Source organism: Zootoca vivipara, chromosome 4 (genome assembly GCF_965207765.1).
Source record: "Zootoca vivipara chromosome 4, rZooViv2.hap1.1, whole genome shotgun sequence".
NCBI classification, from domain to species: Eukaryota; Metazoa; Chordata; class Lepidosauria; order Squamata; family Lacertidae; genus Zootoca; species Zootoca vivipara.
In genome coordinates this window covers 21,173,666-21,196,905 of record NC_142587.1, presented here as the reverse complement: position 1 = coordinate 21,196,905, position 23,240 = coordinate 21,173,666, and the positions used below count along the sequence as shown (strand labels likewise).

The window sequence follows — 23,240 nt, the reverse complement described above, 5'->3', positions numbered from 1 at the left end:
ATTAAAAGATCATTCTTTTTCTCTTTTTTTGAAAACTTTCCTTTTGTTCATATTTGCACTTACTTCTAAAAAAAGACCCCAAGAGTGAGACCCAGTCCATGAATTACATATCCTGAGGAAAGCTCGGTTACCTATTTATAGATCTTGCCCTTTTCTACCAAACTAGATCAAGTGCTTTATTCAGTACATGACTGCAGGAGAGAAACTCATTTGCTCCAAGTGTCATCAAGGCAGCCTTTTACCTGCCATGAATGAAACCAGAAGATGTTTTGAATTACTAGACTTCTGCTTCAAATGCACTTTTTTCATATACATAACACTATACACCGTACCAGCATCGCTTTCAATTTTTTGAAAGCTTTTTGCAAGTACAGAATAGGCATCCAGTAACTATGATAGTATACATAAAGCAGACGTTCACATTATCACCATTGCAGTTTCTTTACATGACAGAGATGCATGCAAATATCTGCAGTGGTTCTCCACAACTCAGAAATATTTCCTAATGTTAGAAAGGGGAAATAATCAGCAGAACTGAAATCAAAACATGAATATTTCACCTTCAAACATTCAAAGTGCACCTGAAAGTCAAAAAATGTAGATGGTCTTGTTCATCCATTCGAAGACGACCCCTTAAGTAGTCACCTTGCTTACTTTGTGATGTTTTTGTTGGTCCAAATAAAGGTAATACCTACTGTTACTTTTGGATTCAGCTAGTTAGTCTCTTATTTAGCTGAATTGAAATTGTAGCTGTTCTTTGGATTTCAATCAGCTGCAAATGTATTAGAGATTTAAAACAGCACATCAATGCCAACAAGACTACTCTGTCTGAGAATTAAGTTGGCCATCTTGATTTTAAGACAAGTGATACAATTCTTCCCGTGCTCTTCTTGCTGACTGTTTAAAATGTTCATGTTACGGGGTGGTCTTTCTATCTGCCATTTAAGGCACCATTGCTCACATGGACCCAGGGCCTGTTGCACCTCAGCTTCTGAGGGTGAGCTCTCCTGCTGCACAGATGACCCCCTGGCCATCTTGTCTGAGAGTCCCAAGAATTCCCAGATCTAGCTGGGTCATGGACTCTGCTAAGTAGTGGGGGCTTAGCCATCTACTGATAAGGAATCCTCTGGCTGAGCCATGACAATGACCCTCTCTCCCTGCAGGCCCAATGTCCTCCTTTCTGGATGTTTGGGAGCCTTCAGAAACACTGTGGGAAGTGGTGAGGGGGACTGCAAGGGGGAGTGGAAATTGGCAAATGTTACCTCTCCCCCTTCTGCTGGCAGGAGTGTCCCATCATCTCCATATAACTCTGCTCCAGGAATTCTCCCACCAACCCGAGGGAAATCTGGATCCAAACTGATGTATACTATTCTGCAGGGTTTATTAAGGGTGTCAAAGTTCATGATGACTATTGTCTTGTTAGTGAAAGAACTCTGAATATTTTTGGCTGACTATTTTTTAAGGTCTTTAAACAGGTGCCAACAGCAATTTCATAGTAAGCAATGTCATCATAGGCATATCATCAACGTGGTCCTAATTGGGAAACTGTATTTGCTTAATGTGAAAGGAAGTAGGTAATCCTACTCTGGTGCCAAACACTTCCAGGGTGTACACACCTTTTCCTCTGCATTTACGTAAGTAGGAAAACTCAATGTTCCAAAGAGCTTATGAAAATATTTCCACATTAGCGCTTTATCTACTATTAATATAATTAAATCTATTGAAGGTTAAACACATCAAAGTACCTAGCATGAATCAATGTGGGGGGAAATATTTTATAAAAAACTATTCATTGCTGACTGGTTTTATCTGATATGAAAGGGCAAAACATCAATGGCAAATGACTAAAATCTAGTTAATCTTTCATTGTTGAAGACATGAAAGAAGCTGACTAAGGGTCATCTATTCATTACAAAACATTCCACACACAATGTATTACTAAAAAAGAGATAGACGAGGGGAAGGGAGGCAAGAGGGAGAGAGGGAGACAGAGAAAGCTTTACACAGAGGAAGAAGGTTCTGCATCAAGGTGCTAAAACAAAGTGAATGCTACTTTTATGAACTGTGAAATGGTCTTTTTACTGCCAAAGTAAGCATCAAGCTGAACTGGCACAAGGGTATCTCATGTGGCTCAGTCTTTAGTATTTACTAGATGCCAGGGCAAAACAGTTATTAAGAAGACTCAGGCAAAATGCTTCGAACATGGCACAAGGCTAGATACAAACCTGATGCATAGGAGTCTGTCATGGGTCTGCTGACACAGGCTAGTGCTATGAAAAGTACTGAACCCGTAGGTGGGGAACCTGTGGCTTTCCAGATGCTACTGAACTCCAACTCCTATTAGTCCCAGCCGGGATGGTGGGAGTGGTATTCTAGCAACAACTGGAGAGCAACAGGTTTCATGTTCCTGCTCTCATCCATTAAGATCTAAGGAGAAGTGTGCTGCTTGCTCTCTGCTTCAGTTAGAATTTTCCATGGCAAACAGCAAGTCTTCCCCAGTAGTCGTGCCTGACTGTGAAATGTTTACTCCAACTATGGCTATAAAGAGCCCAGATCATACCTTTAGAATAAATAAAACACACATGTTTACAGATAGATGAAAAGATAGTCATGTGACACCTATATATAAGAGGAATTTCAAGTTTGATCTGTTTCCTGCAATGTAGGTGTTCTGATTGACAAGTCGATTGTATTGTGACTTCTTAACTTTCTTCCTGTATATCCTGTTGTTCCTTCCCGTAAACTATTCTTGGTTACCATTTCATAGGGAGAAGATAGAATAAATAAGCATTTAGCTGACAGCTTGGAAACTCAGCAGTAGCTACTTGTTCCCATGGCGCATGTTTAAGGGATAGCCACTCTGGCATCCAAAAACAGGTATCACAGTCCATACCGTCTCCTAGAGAAAGAAAAAGGATCTGAGTTTCTGGAGTGTTTGCAAGAAGGTTTAGGCAAGATGCTGAATCATCCCGTGCTAACTCATTCCTGTTTCTGCCCATAGCAGTATACAGTGGTACCTCGGGTTACAAACGCTTCAGGTTACAAACTCCACTAACCCAGAAATAGTACCTCAGGTTAAGAACTTTGCTTCAGGATGAGAACAGAAATTGTGCTCTGGCGGCGCTGCGGCAGCAGGAGGCCCCATTAGCTGAAGTGGTGCTTCAGGTTAAGAACAATTTCAGGTTAAGAACGGACGTCCAGAACGAATTAAGTCCTTAACCAGAGGTACCTCTGTCAAAGGTGAAGATTTTACTTAAAAATAAAAGTATGCATAGGACTATAGCCTCAATATAGTTTACTCAAGAAACAACTGACAGATCAGTCCTTAACATGGAATTGACAGAACTCTAGAACTCTGAAATTCAGAAAATCATCATGGCATCAACTAGGAAATTCAAGTAATAAATTGTAGGTGCTCGATTGCAAACTGAAACTTGTGGTTTGGGTCAACTATTAAAAGTGATAATGAGAAGGTTCACAAAATACACTACTAAGATTAAGTGACAAAGAAATAAGTTAATACTATTGTACTTATGTCTTGCTCATAATCATTTCAAAAAGTTTTGATATAGGAAGTAGGGAGGTGATGGGTCAATTGTTCATGCCTCTACCCATAGTTTTTGGAACAGCATCCCTGAAACAATTGTAGGAAAGAATATTTTGATAGTGCAGAAAGAAATGATACAATCTGTTCCATGTATCTAAAATCCTACAAATCCTACAAATAAAATGGAAAAAGTAGCCAAGTAACAAAAGTAATTTTTGCTCCCAACACGGGCATCAGCAGTGACTCGTTAAGAGGTCTAAATAATGATTAAAGTTGATGAGTAGCTGAAGAGAAGAGGGGGACAGCCCATGAGCCCAAGGAGGTTTTATTCTGATTTTTCTCAGCCAACAGCACCTACCCACTCTCCCTCCCACACTCACTGCCAGAAGTCAAAAACTTCACTGGACTTTAGGGGTCAGCAAACTTTTTCAGCAGGGGGCCGGTCCACTGTCCCTCAGACCTTGTCGGGGGCCGGACTATATTTTGAAAAAGAATACAGTATGAACAAATTCCTATGCCCCACAAATAACCCAGAGATGCATTTTAAATTAAAGGACACATTCTACCCATGTAAAAACATGCTGATTTCCGGACTGTCCCGGGCTGGATTTAGAAGGCGATTGGGCCACATCCCGCCCCTGGGCCTTAGTTAGTTTGGGGACCCTGCTTTATAAGCCTTTATATATCCCGAGAAGCTCTTTGGATCTCAGCCATACTGTACTTATATACCACTCATTTAACCAAGTAACTGCCGGTAGCAAATGCCTTTCACAGAGCAATTCTCTGATATAAAGTGTAGCAATAATTTTGTAGGATCCCATTTCCAGGACTTCAAAATAAGCACATCTGCTTTATTTCCATGTTTCTAGGCTGGTGCCCTCTCACTTTTGCAAAAAAAAAATCTCAGTTCCCTTCAGTGCATCATGTGGAAGCACAAAAATAGGACTACTGTTCTGGCAACAGAGCCCAGGAATTGCTCACTTGCATTTCTTTGGTTTTGCTACTTTACATTTTCTAAACCATATGTCACAGCTCTAAACTGAATGCTGCTTTTTGCTTATAGATTAATGTTTCCAGATGAAGCTAGTTACTAAATGAGAAGTATTCCTATGTCTTTTAATGTACTTTCAGTTAAGAATTCCCCCCACCTCCACCACTCTCTCTCACCAAGGAGATTTGCAACCAGAGTCAATAGGCACAATGCATTTAATTCCAGTAAGTACACAGAAAGCATTATGCAAACAAAATGAGGAATACGAACACAGGACACTCCAGTTCAAATGTCTACCAGCAAAAAACATACTCTTGGTGACATTGGTCAACGTGATTCTTAAGCCTCCATTGGTAAAATGGAAATAACAGCAAACTTTACAGGGTTACCACAAGAAAAAAAGAAGTTGAATCATTCCTAACAAACAGTGCTGAAATATGTTTTAAGAGCCCATTAGGCAAATTTTAGTGCTACTATTTCAGTAGAACTATTAAGAAGGTCTACGGATGACAGATAGCACAAATCATGCCCATCTCCTGGATTTTGTATGACCCTTAAATAGGAGTCATTTTAATCCTGAAGCTACTCCCTACACCTCGTATAACACTTATTCTCTATTTCTTTTCATCTGACCCAGAAAAAATTACTCCTTATACTTATGCTAATCCTCCACTTACCACCTACTCTATTATTTGTCTGTTTTGCTTTCTTCTTCTCTACATTAATTCCTGACACTTCTTTTGATCTAGCCTATTAGTTACTTTTTTTGCTATCAATTCATCCCAATAAAGAATTGCCAGCTATAATGTTATATTTAATGTTGCAGAGCAATATTTTATTGACTCACTACTCTCTTCCTACCTGCTTCTGGATAATGATGAACATTAAGGGTATATCACAGGGTGAAACCATCTACAAACTATATCCTGTTTTTGTTTTGTTTCTACATTGTTATAGCTGAAGCTCTCTTAAAATGCTTCATTTGCAGGTAATACTTCTCATTTAATATTTCTCCAAAACAGCATATGCAACCACACTGGCTGCTGACAACTCATTATTATTTTCTTTGTAATAGTAATGCTCTCCAGTAAGTCAAGGGTATGCTATTTTCACTACTTATTTCTTCTTTTTAAATGGAAAACTTTCAGGACACTGCAATGAACTGCTGGTGATTTGTAGAAAAAAAGTGAAGCATTTATTTTGCTCATGAAGAGTTTCTCATTGCCAAATGACATTTGAGACTAATATAGATCAAGGGCAGACAACTCTTATAGTTCTAGAAGTTATTCTATTGTTCCAACAATAGTCTGAGGGCTAAAAGAACATTACTGCCACACAACCAAATTGCTCATGGATTGTTAAGACTCTGTAATAGAAATGTTGCCCATCACATTTAAGGACTTTACATTTATGGAACAGCTGGGCCATTACATACAAAATCCAGAGAGAAATAACATTAAAAGCAATTTATTTGACCATACCTTAAAGAAAACTCTGCTACATATGCTGGGGCCAGATGAAATTGCTTTGAGTGCTAGATCTGATCGGCAATGCTCACTTGCAATTTTCACTAAGGTAGACAAAAATATTGCCTAAGATGCAGAAGACCATGGGTGCAGCACAAATTTGGTACAGTATATGCTGCTCTTAAAAAGTGAATACATAAAACTTTTACTCAGATAAGAGTATGTGCATATATCAGCAATACCAGGTTTCTGGGTTCAGACCCCCTTCTTAAACTCCACAGTTATCACAGACTGACTTTAACATGCATAGTATAGCTAGGCTGCATACATTCACTTCTTTCACAGAAAATCAAGTTTTACTGTGCAATCAGCAGTGAACATACAAACCTACCTAACTCACAACTGCTATTTGCTGAATAACTATATACTGTATAGGAAAGCTGTAATACTGCAATAATTAATTCACATAAATCACTTTACAGTTTGCCCCGTTTTCATCAATGTGCCTTCTTATATAATAATAAAAATAATTTATTATTTATACCCCGCCCATCTGGCTGGGTTCCCCCAGCCACTCTGGGCGGCTTCCAACAAAATATTAAATTACAGAAATCCATCAAACATTAAAAGCTTCCCTAAACAGGGCTGCCTTGAGATGCCTTCTAAAGGTCTGGTAGGGGCAAGGGGAGGGGCCAAGGCACGGAAGGGGAGGGGCCACAAAGTGGGCGGGAACAGCGAACTCGCGCTCCGCCGGGCTGTGCCCCTCCCTAGCAGCAGGGCTGGTGGGCGGAGGCGGAGCCCAGCCCAGCGGAGCGCGAGTTCAGCGTTCCTGCCCGCCACGCCGCGCTCTCTGGTTCCCCGCCGCGCTTGGCCTTGCCAGAGGGCGCGACGGGGAGCTGGAGGGAGGGCGCAGCGCGGCGGGCGGGAACGGCGAACTCGCGCTCCGCCGGGCTGTGCCCCTCCCTAGCAGCAGGGCTGGTGGGCGGAGGCGGAGCCCAGCGGAGCGCGAGTTCAGCGTTCCTGCCCGCCGCGCCGCGCTCTCTGGTTCCCCGCCGCGCTTGGCCTTGCCAGAGGGCGCGGCGGGGAGCTGGAGGGAGGGCGCAGCGCGGCGGGCGGGAACGGCGAACTCGCGCTCCGCCGGGCTGTGCCCCTCCCTAGCAGCAGGGCTGGTGGGTGGAGGCGGAGCCCAGCCCAGCGGAGCGCGAGTTCGGCGTTCCCGCCCACCGCGCCGCGCTCCCTGGTTCCCCGCCGCGCTTGGCCTTGCCTGAGGGCGCGCCGGGGAGCTGGAGGGAGGGTGCGGCGCGGTGCGGCGGGAATGGCGAACTCGCGCTCCGCCCGGCTGTGCTCCGCCTCTGCCCACCAGCCCTGCTTCTAGAGTAGGGCAGCTGCCCTAACTTGCCGCATGGTGGGTACGCCCTTGACAGAGACCACTGCTTGCGCCCACTCATCAGTTCATCTTTATCACTGGGACAGGGCCACAATGTTGAAGCCTCTCTGCCAATCTCGGTGCCAGGATCAGGATACAGAGCACTCCCTTGCCCAGCTCACCAGGTGATGATTTGTGCGTGGGAAGAATGAGAACCTGTATCCTAGTACCAGGATAGTTGTCCCTTCCCTTGTTCATTATCTGCAACCCGTGTGTGTGTGTGTGTGTGTGTGTGTGTGTGTGTGTGTGTAGGGGCAGGCATGTGGGTTTATGGGTATGTTTGTCTTTGGGTGTGTAGCTGCTGTCTGTTTTGTGTGTATGCCCTGTGCGTATGAGTGAAATGGAAAGACTTTCCCTACCCACCGTACTTCAGAATTAAAATGCTAGGCTAAGTTCAGTTTCCTTTCCCCAGTGATTCCAGCCGGGTGCGGACTTTACTTTTTGGAAAACACATTAACCAAAGGCTGCATTAGAGAAGACAATGGTACTAATGAATGTATGTGCAGATTTTCAGAGAACTGCTTGTCCTAAAGCTGTGGAAGCAGCAGACCTCCTCGAGGAATGAATTGTAATGTCTTTTGGTGGGAAATGACCCTGGTACTAATAAGCCAAACTAATCCAATCACTCATCCAATTAATCACTGTGGAAGTAGAAACCCTGGAACTCCAAGAAAGCTGGCCATCAGATATGCAATCAGTGGCTATTAGGCATGACTGTTATGTTCTCTCTCCACTGTCAGAAGCACTATGCCTCTAAATGCCGGCTGCTAGGAATCAGAAGCAAAAAGTGTGCTGTTGTACTCAGCTCCTGTTTACAGGCTTCTCGTGGGCAACCTGTTGGCTATTGTGAGGACAAGATGCTGGTCTAGTTGGGCCGTTGGCATAATCTAGCAGTGCTCTTCTTCTGCTCTTAACAAGATTCAAGTTTGCTTTCTTTTCCCAAATAGAAAACTGACAACTCTTCTAATATCCACAAAGCACCATTCTTTCTCCTTGGGGGAGGCAGAAAGAAGGCAAGACCAACTCTTCACTCCTAAAGAACTAGTTAATCTTTCAAATTGATGCATTGTTCTTATTTTATTTTATATGTTTCTTAGAAGAGTCCAGGGCTGTGTACAAAAACACGAATAAAATTATTAGAGATATGCTTGAAAATTACTGGTTGCTGGGGGGAAACAATGGGGGTGTCTTCATAACCTGCTTCTGTGTTCCTGGAAACATCTGGCTGATGAGCTTGTGTTGAAGATTAGATGCACCATTAATCGGATCCAGTAGAGCTCTTCCAAGGGCTCTCCTTATGTTCCCTTATATTTATCAAGTGAAGGCGGTTGCTGCACCATTTCCTGTTCTCTCACATTAGCTATATGAGTTAGCAAGGTTGAAGAATGCTTCTGTTAAAGGAATCTGTCGGTCAAAGACTGAAGCCTTCTTTTAAAACAAAGTGTGGACACGACTGTATTTTAGCTTTGCAGTTCTTTGAACCATAACGTGTTCTACTCATGAAGTTGATATTATTTTAAGAGAATGAGCTTTGATGTCCCAAAGAAAAGTGATGTTTCTAGTATTGAAAAAGACTAAAAAGATAATTTCGATAACGCTCCTGTAAAATCATTTCATTTCATTTTACACTGTGCCTAATGAAAAACAAGGAGCAACAATGCCTTACAAAAAATTAGATTATATTATGAAATACCAGATTTCCTGTAATGTTCAGGATTTTTCTTCTTCTTACATTTAGTACCCAGAAGCATTAGACTTCAAATCTGACCCTTCCCCCATGTCTGCACCCATCCAGCTGAGGTTAGAAGACATTGGGAGATAATCCATTGGGAGAGGTGGGAAGATTCAGTACCTCCAGGCCATGGACCCTCTTTTCTCCTTTCATTTACATTCCACCCCACCTCACCTTCCTTTGCCCATGAACAAGATAGACCCATGTTCCACCAGTCTGCCGCCATCACATACAATTTGGATCTTAAAAGCGCTACCAAAAAAGGGGGCTATAGATCATCGTGTGACAGCACATGCTTAGTATTCAGAAGGTCCCAGGTACAATCCTCAGTAACTTCTACGTGACAGGGCGGGAAAGACTTCTGCTAGAAGCTCTAGAGATCGACTGCAGCTATAGTATTAGACTAAATCGGACTAGGCACAAGGTAGTTTCAAATGTTCATATTGCCTACTGGGTAGAGATCTCACTGTTAATGAATAGCGATACTAAAATTACGTTTAAAAACACTGTTTCTGCAAGTTTTATAATACCTAAAATCTGCACTGTTTAATCTTTCTTCTCATCCAGATACTGTAAGAAGACTTGTCTTTCTAGTAAATGAGCTTATTGTATGAGGGACATGTAAGCAGAGTCTAGAGTAGCAAGATCTTCCACTCTTACAAACAGTCAAATACGGATACAAAATGAATTCTTCTGAACAAAGCTATGTTTCCTTAATAACAACAGTTGTATAAACATAAGGTCTTCTCTGTTAAAGGGAAACAGACATCAAAAAGCAGTAAAACATGGAACCCTAAACCCTTCTTTCTTTGAAGAAATGTGTTTGAAGCGAGGTGTTTCTAGTTATGGGTGAGTGAAATGAGAATTCAGCTGCAACAAACGGACATCCAGCCCCTATGAAGGACTAATTAGATCCATCTGAGAAGCTGTGTCTATACTGCTTTACACATTTCAAAAAGGGAAGCTCTGGTCTAGTCTTTTGAAAAGACTACATCAAAACAGTTAGTCACATCTAGCCACTACAGTGGCGTTATTTTCTTTTCTTTTTTCTTATAAAGCATTAAGAGCCATATTAAAGTCATGTTAATAAGCCTGTCTTGCCCTGAGAAAGGCAATGAAATTTGGAGTAAAGAAAGCAAGTCTGGGCAGCATCGCGCCTAGAAATCTCCCCACTAAGCCTGAATTTCAGAGGTGCTGTTGCAAAAGGAAGTAATCCAGCACATCGCATGTGCTCAAATCAAATAAATCAGCTAAAAATGAAGTGGCAGCAACCAGGACACACAGAGCTAACTACTATTTCTGTTGATTCATGTCTAACCTCTCCATACAGCACTCAACATGCTGATAAAGAGAACTACTGCTGCTATGCCAGCAAAAGGAGCTCACAGTTATCTTGTCGGTCTTAAAAATAAATGGTCGCAATCCACCTCATACGCCTATGTGGTGCTCCCATTAATTTCAGCAAAGCTTGTGCAGAATGTTTTAGAAATGGATTGAAATGGATTGTGCCTAGAGCGTTCATTTTGTATCCCAGCCTCCACTCACCGCCACCCCCAGCCACACCCTGACAACTGCAATTCTTTCTATTCATCAGACAGTGGCCCAGTTCAGAAGTCATGGTAAACAATAGTTAATGGATTTTCGGTAAACCTGTTGATCTTGGCTGTGCCAAAGAAACAAACTATGTGCCTAGTCTGGCATTACATCCAAAGTGAGGACTGTGGCTTCTTTTATTCAAACCAACCACGACCAGTAAACAAAAAACAAACCTAGGTTACAGATCACAGCTTGTTTGGAGTGGAACAAATCCAATCACAATCCTTGGTTCAAACACAAATGTTTCTCCTTTACATGATGTGTAAACAGGACATTATTGTTGCTTTGCATAATAGGCACCTGCATTATTCCCTGTTCTCCACCGTCAGATGGTGTTCAAGGACTGCACACAGAAGAAGAAAGAAGAAACCTCTGTAGCAGCATGCTATGGGATTATTATAAATCACATTGTAGTCAGAAGTTAGCACAAGACATTCATTTTTTGACCAGCAGACACGTTTTGAGAAAGCACTGTGGGCACCAGTCACAAAATGGTTGCTATAGGAGTGTGGAGTAACACAAAATTAGAGAAAGCATGGTAGCCATTGCTGTTCTCTGCCATCTCACTTCCAGACAACCAAGGGAAGTCAACTACATATGTCTTGCTGATCCCAATTATGGAGGTCACACAATACTGATCTCTCTTTCTCTTTCTCTTTCTCTCTCTCTCTCTCTCTCTCTCTCACACACACACACACACACACACACACACACACACACTGATGCTGTTGCTGTTCAGTAACTTCAAAGCAGATCCCTGTACCACAAAAAAAACACAATGTGGCCGCACACACTCACTCACTTGCACACACATGTAGTTTCAAAGCTATGAACAGAAGACCAGCATGAGTGGATCCAGCAAGAAAGAAGTTTCAGTTAGCTGAAACTTTGGTACGGCTGAAAATGAAAAAGGGGGGGTGATTTCTATATTTCTAAAAGCTGACTCAAACACGTTCTTCATGCAGTCTTGTCCTATCATGATTTATCACTCATTTGTTGTTGAATGTCTAAAGCCTCAACTGAAAAGCACTGAGTTATAACTTCAGTTCTACATCCAATGTTTGATGTATCAGGTGCGCAATGGCCATTATCTGTCTATGCTGATGTCATCATGCATGGTGAAAATGCATGTTTCATTTGAAAGGTGACTTTAATTTGTGGAAATGTATTTTGAATGTTATTTTGTCTGCCATTAATATAAAAGTGTACACATCCAAATTTCAAGATATGTTAGTGTATCTCTGAGATACATTGAGCAATTGAAATGCGCAGGATCTCTTATAGGGCAGATAAACAATTTTACAGCCAGAAGGAGCAGAAAAAGACCTCATGAGGAAACAGTTAAAAAAATATATTTGAGGTGTGGGGATCCAAAGAAAATAAAGTGGGGTGGTTCATTTATTCAAGGTCTGAATGAACAGGGAATATTTTGCTTGACACATAGAAGATAACAGCAAAGGTGTCAGGGTTAATCTTCCTTGGGAAGCTCCATAGTTGGGAATAAACCATAGAAAAATGTTCTGCCAATCACTATCTGCCTGCTCTGTGCTGGCAATACAACTGGAGAAAGGTTTTCATCTCAGCTACCAGGTGGGTTCCTTACATAGGTGGGAAGTCTTTTGGGTATGCTGAAGCAAGACTCTTCGGCGTGGGCAATCACTGCCACACTCCAGATGTTGCTGGACTACAACTCCTATCAGCAAAAACTCAAGGGCCGCAGGTTATCCACTCCTTCTTTAAGACAATGATCCCATACTATCCTGGGCTTAAAAGGTCTAAGAGAGGGAAGCAAGTCTCTAACTGATTTATTCAAAGCATTCATAACTTTGGAAACCTCTGTCATGCCCCACTAATTTACCTTCCCTCCACCAAACCTTAAAATCCCCCAGTGCTTTATCCTTTTACTGTAGACATTGTGCCCCAGTCCTTTCATGGTTCTAATTTCCATTTCCTGCATCTTTTCTAGCTCTACAGTATTCTTTCACGAGAAGGGGGTAACCAGAACTGTACACAGTATTCCAAATATAGCATTCCTGTGCAGTGCCAATCATCTGTTGTATAATGTATAGCAGCTTCCTACACCAAATGCCTCTCCTCCTCCACCTTTTTGTGTGCCTCCATTCAGGTATGCAGGAAAGAATGAGGAGGAGGCAATACTGGCAAGGATTCTGTTCCCTCTTCAAGGATAGCAGTTGCTGAAAATACAAAGCTTTGCATACAGACAGGGTTGGTTCCATCTATAGCCTTAGCTTTACACACAGCTCAGTGAAATCGGCTTCTTGCATCCATGTGTCTCCTTAATGTGAACAGGGAGACCTACATCAAAGAGGTTAGGTTTCCATTCATTTTTAAAAGGACAGCGGGAGAGTAGGGGGAGGGGACCAAGAATATGGCTGGAATGTATACTGGTCAAAAAAGGTCATCATCCCAACACAAGAGGACATAAGATTCCAAAACAAAATGGTAAGCATGAAAGATGAGAAGGAATAGGAAGTTGATTAAATAGAAAATATTCCACAACACTATAAATATTTATGCAAAGCAAATTCTGCAAAGCACTGAGTATTGCTGGAGCCATGAACACACTTATGTAAACAGGGAAAATAGAGGTGCCAAGTAAGGAAGAGGTATTCAGCTTAATTACAAAACTATTTCAATACATCATTAACAACTTTTAAGTGTTTATTAAAATATACAGAGAATTGCTTACATGCATGACAAGAAAGCCCATGGAATTCTTTTCTAATGTTTACCTTTAAAAATAAAAAGTGTTTATTTTTCAAGTTTATTTTGTTTCTCAAGAAAGCTAAGCTTTCGTGGAAGTGAACTCATTGGAGAACTTGTTCTTCTTAATTCCATTCCAGAACACATCTGGTGTGTTTGCCAGTTTTGAGAAAGACAACAGCCCCAGTTTAAAAGAAGTAGCCTGAGTTAAGAATACTTGACATTCAAGTGGCTGGAAACAGGATGTGTGGAGCTAGCCATCTCTAACCCTTTATCACCAAGACATTAAATATCAGGAGGATACCAAAACGAGCATGCTTTCCATTTCCCAATTCAGACATATTCACAGCAGAGAGAGAAGTAAACCAAATAAATACTGAGAAAGTGAAAATGATGCATCTATGGAAAGATAGCACAATTATCTTTTACTCCTTTATTCCTCACTGAACATTCCTCCTCTCGGTGGCAGGAAAATTACAGAGTGGTGAATTAGATAGATTCAACGTTTTACAATACTGGGCTATTGTATGTAGATTCACCATTGTTTATACTTCTAGATTCTTCTAGACTCTACCTATTAGCATTACAATAAATTTAACATTATTTTGCTCCACAAAAGCATTCCACTATGGAGAGATGTGGTCACTGCTAAGATCTTTATGGTACTGTTATTCTTTCAAGGTGTCTAGATCATAGCTGCCAAGTTTTCCCTTTTCTCGCGAGGAAGCCTATTCAGCATAAGGGAAAATCCCTTAAAATAAGGGATAACTTGGCAGCTATGGTCTAGATATCATGAGTTCCATTGTTCTCTGCAAGGTTCTCTCCAGAAACATTAGCGTGGGTCAAAAAAAACACTTGCAGCTTAGAAGCAACAAGGTGGAGCACCTCCCCATATGGAACAGTTACAAGTTAACTGCCCTTCCATGTCAAGAGGAAGGCTAGGAGATTTACAGCCAAGTCCTTTTGTAATTTCTCTCTTCTTTTTTTGTACAGTGGTACCTCGGTTTACAAACACAATTGGTTCCGGAAGTCTGTACTTAACCTGAAGCGTACCTAACCTGGAGCGAACTTTCCCATTGAAAGTACCCCGTTTCCCCTATTTTAAGACATAGTCATAAAATAAGCCATAGCAGGATTTTTAAGCATTCAAGGAATATAAGCCATACCTGGAAAGTAAGACTTAGTGATAGGCACAGCAGCTATGCCAACTGCGGCAGGAGGAAGAGGAGGAAAAAAATAAGACATCCCCTGAAAATAAGTCATAGTGTTGTTGTTTTTTGAGGAAAAAGAAATATAAGGCGGTGTCTTATTTTCGGAGAAACATGGTAATGGAAAGTGGATTAATCCATTCCAGACGGTCCGTGGAGTACTTAAACTGAAGCGTACTTAACCTGAAGTGAACTTTCCCATTGAAAGTAATGGAAAGTGGATTAATCTGTTCCAGACGGGTCTGCGGAGTACTCAACCTGAAGCGTACTTAACCCAAGGTATTAGTGTAATTGGTTCCAGAAGCCCGTACTTAACCTGAGGCGTACTTAACCTGAAGCGAACTTTCCAATTGAAAGTAATGGAAAATGGATTAATCCGTTCCAGATGCGTCCGCGAACTACTTAAACTGAAAATACTCAAACCGAGGCATACTTAAATAGCTAGTTAGAATAGAAAGGTCACCCAAACGGGCTGTGAAAATTCATCAGCAGGAAGTTTCAGTTCTCAGACATTTCCAGGCAAAAAGACACACAAACACACACTTTCTCCATTGTGCCATATTCTAACCTTAAGCCTGTTGAATAATATGCAGCGTTAGCTCAGAGACTGACCACTTGTGCATCTTTGTTGGAGTGCTTTCTTCTTTTCATGACCTGAGTTTCAAAATCTTCTAAAAACTGCTACTGCAGTGTTACCAAATCTAACATCAGGCCTTACATGAGGTATGTGCCTTTTAGTCACTGGTCTTCACCAAACAGCAAGGATTCCAGTGTTTGAAACAGAATAACTTGGTGTATGGACTGGTCTTATTATGTGGCAATAATACAGTAATAATAGTGATTTCCCGTTTTTATTACCATCATATTGCTAAGAATCATCTTATCATCATTATCAAGTGTGTGCAAATAAATAAGGATTTCAGCTTCTAGTTTTGGGGCGAAAGTCAATACCACATAACAATAAAATCTTGGCTGCTTGTGAAAAAAGAACAATTGCTTACCAAGAATGTAGACCCTTGACATGAAGCTATAACTGAGTGAGTTGTTTCTCCCAGCTGGATTGATAGCTCCCAGTTGTTAGCATCAGGTGGAACAATAGAAACCCTAAAGCAACAGAAAGATGAATAAGAGTACTTTAAACATCCTCAACCCATGTTTCATCATTGGTTCTCTCCATTGTTTTCACCACAAGATTTTAAAAATAATAACAACTATGACTTGGATCATATACTGTATGCATATAAATTTTTCAGATGCCTTGGTTTATTTATTCCGCCTCTCCCACAAGGCAGCTTACAACACCTAGCAAAACAATATTGTAAAAATATCCCATAGACCCAAAACCACCCCCAATTTTTTTTCAGCTGCCTTCCAAACATGTTATTTTCCTGAGGCAGACAAGTCTCTGCACTCTACAAATGGCTTCCTGGTTACATTTAGTAACAGCCTATTACAAATGTTAGAACCATGACATTTCAGGTTACAACTTTGGAGGGTGTCATGTAGCTGAAGTATGATAAAAATTTGATTTATAGCCACATGTAACCTTAGCTGCAGGAACATGGTAAGGAAAGGCGTAAGTGATAGAGCACATGCTTTGCATCCACAATAATACTAGATCACCAGTTTAAAGTATTTCAGGTAGCAAGATCTCTGCTCAGATCCTGAAGATGTTTTAACAGTCAAGGAAGGACATTATTGAAAAAAACCAGCCTTTCTTTATTCATCACTGCTGCCATCGCTAGAAGACTTAACTGACAGCATAAAAAGACAAATGAAGCTCTCAAAGTTTAAGAAACATCATATGACAGATGATTTTGTACTGACCTGCTGTAGGTATGTTTTAATCTTGTTAGCTGTTGAGCATACCCATGGAAAGGGATCTAATAATAAACACGCTAAGTAATTATGGTACAAAAATATTTAGTATTAGTTCCTGCTTGTGGACTTCCCATAGACCTTCAGCTGGCCACTGTGAGAACAGAATGTTACGGTAGACTAAATGGGCCTTTGGCCTGATCCAGCAATGCTCCTATTTTAGCATTAAGATGGGTTTAATTTTTTTTGGGGGGGAACAATCTTAAATTGACTGACAATTTGTATGAAAACACTAGTTTTAAGATTAAGTGGAATTCAAATTTTACCAGGTAAGGAGGTGGGGAACCACTTTCAAATGCCTTTGTTTCTTGTGTCTATATTTGTTACAGGTTTGTAACATATCCAGCCCCACTAACTATGTCCGATGGGGGAAATAGCTTTGAGAGTAAATGAAACTGCAGACTTCAGGGAACAGAATCAAACTCTGAATAAATTCTTAGAGCACACAGCACCAAGTAAGACGAAGCCAACAAGTGAGGTGCAACCCACAATACAAATCAGCAATATCGCAAGCTGTCAAAAAGAAAGTTTTAGACAGTTGCTGGTCTCCCAATGCAACCTTTACACATTTCAAGAACTCCCTGTAGAAATGCACAGACTAAGCAGTTTGTCCTTTCACACTGTCCTTAAGCTGCATTCTGCCGTGATGTTCCAGACATTTGACAATAGTTAGGCTGTGCCAGCTGCTTACTGCGCTAATCATAATTTCACATTGTTACCCTGTGCTCTCTCCCATCCTTTTCATTTGGCTACCTGTTCATTACCATAATTGGCCCACTTTTCTCCTTGAGTTCTTCCCCTGTGATTGTATGCCCCTGTTATCACTCAACATATGCTTAGTGATTTGATTATGACAGAAGCCTATTGGTTTCCTGCTCTCGACATATACTTCAAATGATCCTAGAGAGTACACTACTATTCTTAATTACTTTTGTAGAAAAAAGAAAGTTATTCTCAGGATTCTTAGTGAAAAGCAAAAAAAAAAAATGGTATCAGGATAAACCTGCCCACAACTACGGTATCTCACACAAGTTAAATGGCAGGTTTAGCACCTTATGAGTGATATCTTACCAAAACCAGAATGGACCAGAACGATCAGTTTGTGATCTCCTTTGAAATACCAAATCATATGTACAAAAGGCCATTCTAAAATTAAAGCATGCAGAATCTACCTTTTGGGGCTAGCTGTTGGAATATGGCAGTGAAGATAGAGCCTATAGCTCAGTGGTACATTTCATGCTCTGTGTGTAGGCAGTTCCAGGTTCAATTCACATTATCTCCAGTTTATTTCATGTGGCAGGAATGAGAAAGATGCCCTGATTGAGTCTTTGGAGAGCCACTACTTGTCAGAGCAGGTAATACTGGGTGAGGAGGAGTCATTTGTGAAGGAGGAGTCATTTGTGTCCTGGGTGAGGAGGAGTCATTTGTGTCCTTTTGAAGATTCCCCAATGTTTATCGCAGCAAGCTTATGAAAAAAAGTGTGTGGATTTGACCAACAGAGAGGGTGGAATGCATTTTAAGTGCCATGGCAGTGTTGCCTAGTCAATAACATTTTTATTTACTTTTTGACTGTGTTCTCTTCCCTTGCATGAATTCTGATGCAAATTATTAATACTGAGATGGAGGGAAGGACCAGCAATTTTGAGCTTCTACAATCCATCTATCAAATTTTTTTATTATTATTATTTCACAAAGACTGGGTTCTTTAGCACTATTAAATTATGAGACAACAAAAGAATACTTTTCTTCACCCTCAACCACCTTTTGTTTAAACAGCAAAATCTTGAAGGAATGTTTACTCAGACCAAAGTTTATGCAACATTCTTCACTTCCACTCTTATTTACTAGCACACTGAAATAGCATCTGCTCAAAGAGCGTTTTGTGCAACTTAGTGCTGACATCAACACATTAATCTGCATCCTTATTTTTTATGAAGCACAGTTCACTAGGTATACATTTTGTACTGTATTGGGTCTGCCACCAGCCTCTTATATTTCCAGTGCTTTGTGTGTTTTTACAATTCTATTATTAGTTTATGACAGTTGCATTTTTCATTTTCTTATTACCAGAGTTCTGGTTCACTATGCTTACCACAATATGTGCAGTATTAGCAGAACAACCTTTCCGCCGTTGGAAAAAGACATAACCTCAGCCATAGCTACTATGTCACATGACAGATGTTGAATTATTCATATAACAACTTGCCAAATCATTGTGAACTAATAATCAGGCAACAGAGCTGAGCAACATGGACATGCCAAGCAAATGAGTCAGTTGCCCATTCAAAGCTGAGCAACAACATGGACATGCCAAGCAAATGAGTCAGTTGCTCACCTAGATAGAGCTACCATGGTAGCATCAGCATCCACGTTTCCTTGATAACTTCTGGAGTTGGTTTAGTTTGGAGATGCCATATACATATGATCTCATTTAAAATCATTTTCTGATTATTGGTTAATTTTCTTTGTCAACAGAACTTTCACAAATGATTCCTGAATGAATTTTGGGTAGATACAGGCCGGTCTTCTCCCCTGCTTACCATTTATGCCTATCACTAACCCCCGACTCTACACATGGACATCACCAGATGGGCAGCTTCGAAATCAGACTGATTATATTCTCTGCAGCCAAAGATGGAGAAGCTCTATACAGTCAGCAAAAACAAGACCTGGAGCTGACTGCGGCTCAGATCATCAGCTTCTTATAGCAAAATTCCAGCTTAAACTGAAGAGAGTAAGAAAAAACCACTGGGCCAACAAGACACAATCTAAATCAATTCCCTTATGAATAAACCGTGGAAGTAAGGAACAGGTTTTCTGGATTTGGATTTGGTGGACAGAGTGCCTGAAGAACTATGGATGGAGGCTTGTAACATTATACAGGACACAGCAACAAAAACCATCCCAATGAAAAGGAAATGCAAGAAAGCAAAGTGGCTGTCCAATGAGGCCTTACAAATAGTTGGGGGGGGGGGAAGGCATGCAAAATGCGAGGGAGATAGTGAAAGATACAGGAAATTGAATGCAGATTTCCAAAAAATAGCAAGGAGACACAAGAGGGCCTTCTTAAACGAGTAATGCAAAGAAATAGAGGAAAACAACAGAATGGGAAAAACCAGAGATCTGTTAAAAAAAATTGGATATGAAAGGAACATTTCATACAAAGATTACCATAATAAAGGACAAAAGTGGAAAGGACCTAACAGAAGCAGAAGACATCAAAAAGAGGTGGCAAGAATACACAGAGGAATTATACCAGAAAGATATGGAGGTCTCGTACACCCCAGGTAGTGTGGTTGCTGACCTTGAGCCAGACATCCTGGAGAGTCAAATGGTCCTTAGAAAGCACTGCTAATAACAAGGCCAGTGGAAGTGATGATATTCCAGCTGAAATATTTAAAATTTTAAAAGATGATGCTGTTAAGATGCTACACTCAATATGCCAGCAAGTTTGGAAAACTCAGCAGTGGCCAGAGGATTGGAGAAGATCAGTCTACATCCCAATCCCAAAGAAGGACAGTGCCAAAGAATGCTCCAACTATCGCACAATTGCGCTTATTTCACACACTAGCAAGGTTATGCTTAAAATTCTACAAGGCAGGCTTAAGCAGTATGTAGACCGAGAACTCCCAGATGTGCAAGCTGGATTTCAAAGGGGCAGAGGAACCAGAGACCAAATTGCAAACATGCGCTGGATTATGGAGAAATGATGATGATGATGATGATGATGATGATGATGATGATACTGGGCGGCTTCCAACGAAGATTAAAATACATTGAAATGTCACACATTAAAAAACTTCCCTAAACAGGGAAAGCTAGAGAATGCCAGAAAAACATCTACTTCTGCTTCATTGACTATGCAAAAGCATTTGACTGTGTCAACCACAGCAAACTATGGCAAGCTCTTAAAGAAATGGGAGTGCCTGATCACCTCATCTGTCTCCTGAGAAATCTCTATGTGGGACAAGAAGCTACAGTTAGAACTGGATATGGAATAACTGATTGGTTCAAAATTGGGAAAGAAGTACGACAAGGCTATATGTTGTCTCCCTGCTTATTTAACTTATATGCAGAATTCATCATGCGAAAGGCTGGACTGGATGAATCCCGAGCCGGAATTAATATTGCCAGAAGAAATATCAACAACCTCAGATATGCTGATGACACAACCTTGATGGCAGAAAGTGAGGAGGAATTAAAGAACCTTTTAATGAGGGTGAAAGAGGAGTGTGCAAAATATGGTCTGAAGCTCAACATCAAAAAACTAAGATCATGGCCACTGGTCCCATCACCTCCTGGCAAATAGAAGGGGAAGTAATGGAGGCAGTGAGAGATTTTACTTTCTTGGGTTCCATGATCACTGCAGATGGTGACAGCAGTCACGAAATTAAAAGACGCCTGCTTCTTGGGAGAAAAGCAATGACAAACCTAGACAGCATCTTAAAAAGCAGAGACATCACCTTGACGACAAAGGTCCGTATAGTAAAAGCTATGGTTTTCCCAGTTGGGATGTATGGAAGTGAGAACTGGACAATAAAGAAGGCTGATCGCCAAAGAATTGATGCTTTTGAATTATGGTGCTGGAGGAGACTCTTGAGAGTCCCATGGACTGCAAGAAGATCAAACCTATCCATTCTGAAGGAAATCAGCCCTGAGTGCTCACTGGAAGGACAGGTTTTAAAGCTGAGGGTCCAATACTTTGGCCACCTCATGAGAAGACTCCCTGGAAAATACCCTGATGTTGGAAAAGATTGAGGGCACAATGAGAAGGGGACGACAGAGGACACAAACTGTGGGAGGCAATGGAAGACAGGAGTGCTCTGGTCCATGGGGTCACGAAGAGTCGGACATGACTAAACAACTAAACAACAGCAACAGAACCTTCCCCCCCCAAAAAAAAATTGATAGCTAGCACAACACTGCTAAAGAAAGAAAATACGCAGAGTCAAATTGTTGGGTGTGTTTGTTTGTTTGTTTGTTTGTTTGTTTACTTATTTGCATCCTCCTTTTAAAAGTATTTTCTTTCAAAGTGGATTCCAAAATCAGAAGAGAAACTACAATTAAAACTACAAATATCATAAATATCACACACAACAACGTAAAAAAAATCACTGTCAACCACTTACAGGGTTTTGAACCAGAACCCAGTGCACTGTGTAACAGGTGATAGTAAAAGTCAGAATATTCTAATAGTGGTGGAAGGAAGAATTGAGAGTCTTCAATTTTAGGACAGATAGTTTGACAGAATCTGGGCTTAAAGTGGAAAAGTTGGTCTGATGGTGCACTCATTCACCTTGTGAGACAAAAAGGGACAGCTGCAGTTATAGCATGGAATGGAAAATGGGAGAAAGGTGTTGGCTATGATCAAAGGAGTTGTAAAACATTTTCCAATACTACTGCTATTAGAAGAAAAGGTCATCCTGACAGTGAGATAACGCCCATTTTCTGAGACACTAAGTTCATCACTAAGTCAGGTGTAGACACAGTTTCAGTTGCAAACTGAGCAAGACACCACTGGGATTTATCAAAGGAGGGGGGAAACCATGCAAAATATTAGCTGGAATAGGCATAGCTTGGAACTTATATGGACAAAGAACCACAATATGCTGCTATTTCCATTCTTGCCTCCCTGCCAAATGGTTTGGTTGTTTCTGTATGAAGCATCAGCGTTCACAGCTTGTATTTTCCTTGCTGCAATGGATTCTCAGCTAGAGAACCTGCAGAATATCAGAAAAACAGGATGCCTAAAAAAGAGGTGGACATCACCCATAGCTAAACTAAACTATACTATACTATATAAAAACCAAAAGCAGCAATGTCAAGTTTCATTCATATAATCTAGAATAAACAGCTGCTCTACTCAGGCTTAGATTGTCAGTGGCCAATCAGCATGTAGGAGCTCAATATCCGTTTTGCTACAAAGGGATGCTCCCCCCACGTCTATTTGCAACTGCTGCAGAAGATGTAACGGGATATGAATTAATGTCACAAAGGGTTATGAAAATAAAAGTATAGATTTATTTAATAAAATTCAAACTATCAGGTGTATGGAGCTTAAGGTGGGGGAACCTACATTAAAGTGTAATTTGTCTTCAGACTCTCAGGTAAGAATCTCAGCAACCCCAACATTGCAAAACTATGTTACATGACACACTGCAAATACATGCGGCTATTTTTTCCTGTTGCACAATTTCAGTATTTCAGCAGCTAAATAAAAGTGATATATTGACTTAAAACAATATTAATGGTCAAAGAATAATTAAGAAATCCTTCATCATAACTTTCTCAGCGGGAGGTCTATAAACGATCAAGAATAATGTGCTGTATTCTTTAGGCACTGGGGTCAATTCCTGCATACAAATCTTTACAGGAGAAGGGGGGGGGAGAAAAACCCTTCAGAAAGTGGGCCATTCATCTGAACCAAGTTCAGAGAATTTCCAGCACTGTGAAAAGATATGTTATGCAAGCACATAGATGTATTCAGTGGGGGTAGGCTGAACCAGCTACATGGAGACTACAAAGAAGCCCTCCCATGGCTCATGAATAAGTCGAGGAAATGATCAGAAAAAAATAGAGAGATGTTTAGACAGATGGCCCACTTAAAATGCCTGGGACAGGGCATAAGCAATTTTAATGAAACTTTAGATCTAGCATAGAAATTGTGGTTTT

General features: G+C 40.9%; 1 protein-coding gene across 3 annotated transcripts in view; it reads right to left on the bottom strand.

Moving 5' to 3' along the window:
• PCCA (propionyl-CoA carboxylase subunit alpha) overlaps positions 1 to 23,240 on the bottom strand; it is a 231,211-nt gene that overhangs the window by 74,654 nt on the left and 133,317 nt on the right. For all 3 annotated transcript variants that reach the window (XR_015949464.1, XR_015949463.1, XM_035114547.3), the window contains exon 19: positions 15,692 to 15,794. Coding sequence is in view for 1 of the 3 variants with exons in the window: in XM_035114547.3 (XP_034970438.1) it covers positions 15,692 to 15,794 (103 nt within the window). In the remaining 2 variants the exon portion in view is untranslated. The remainder of the gene's footprint in view (positions 1 to 15,691; positions 15,795 to 23,240) is intronic.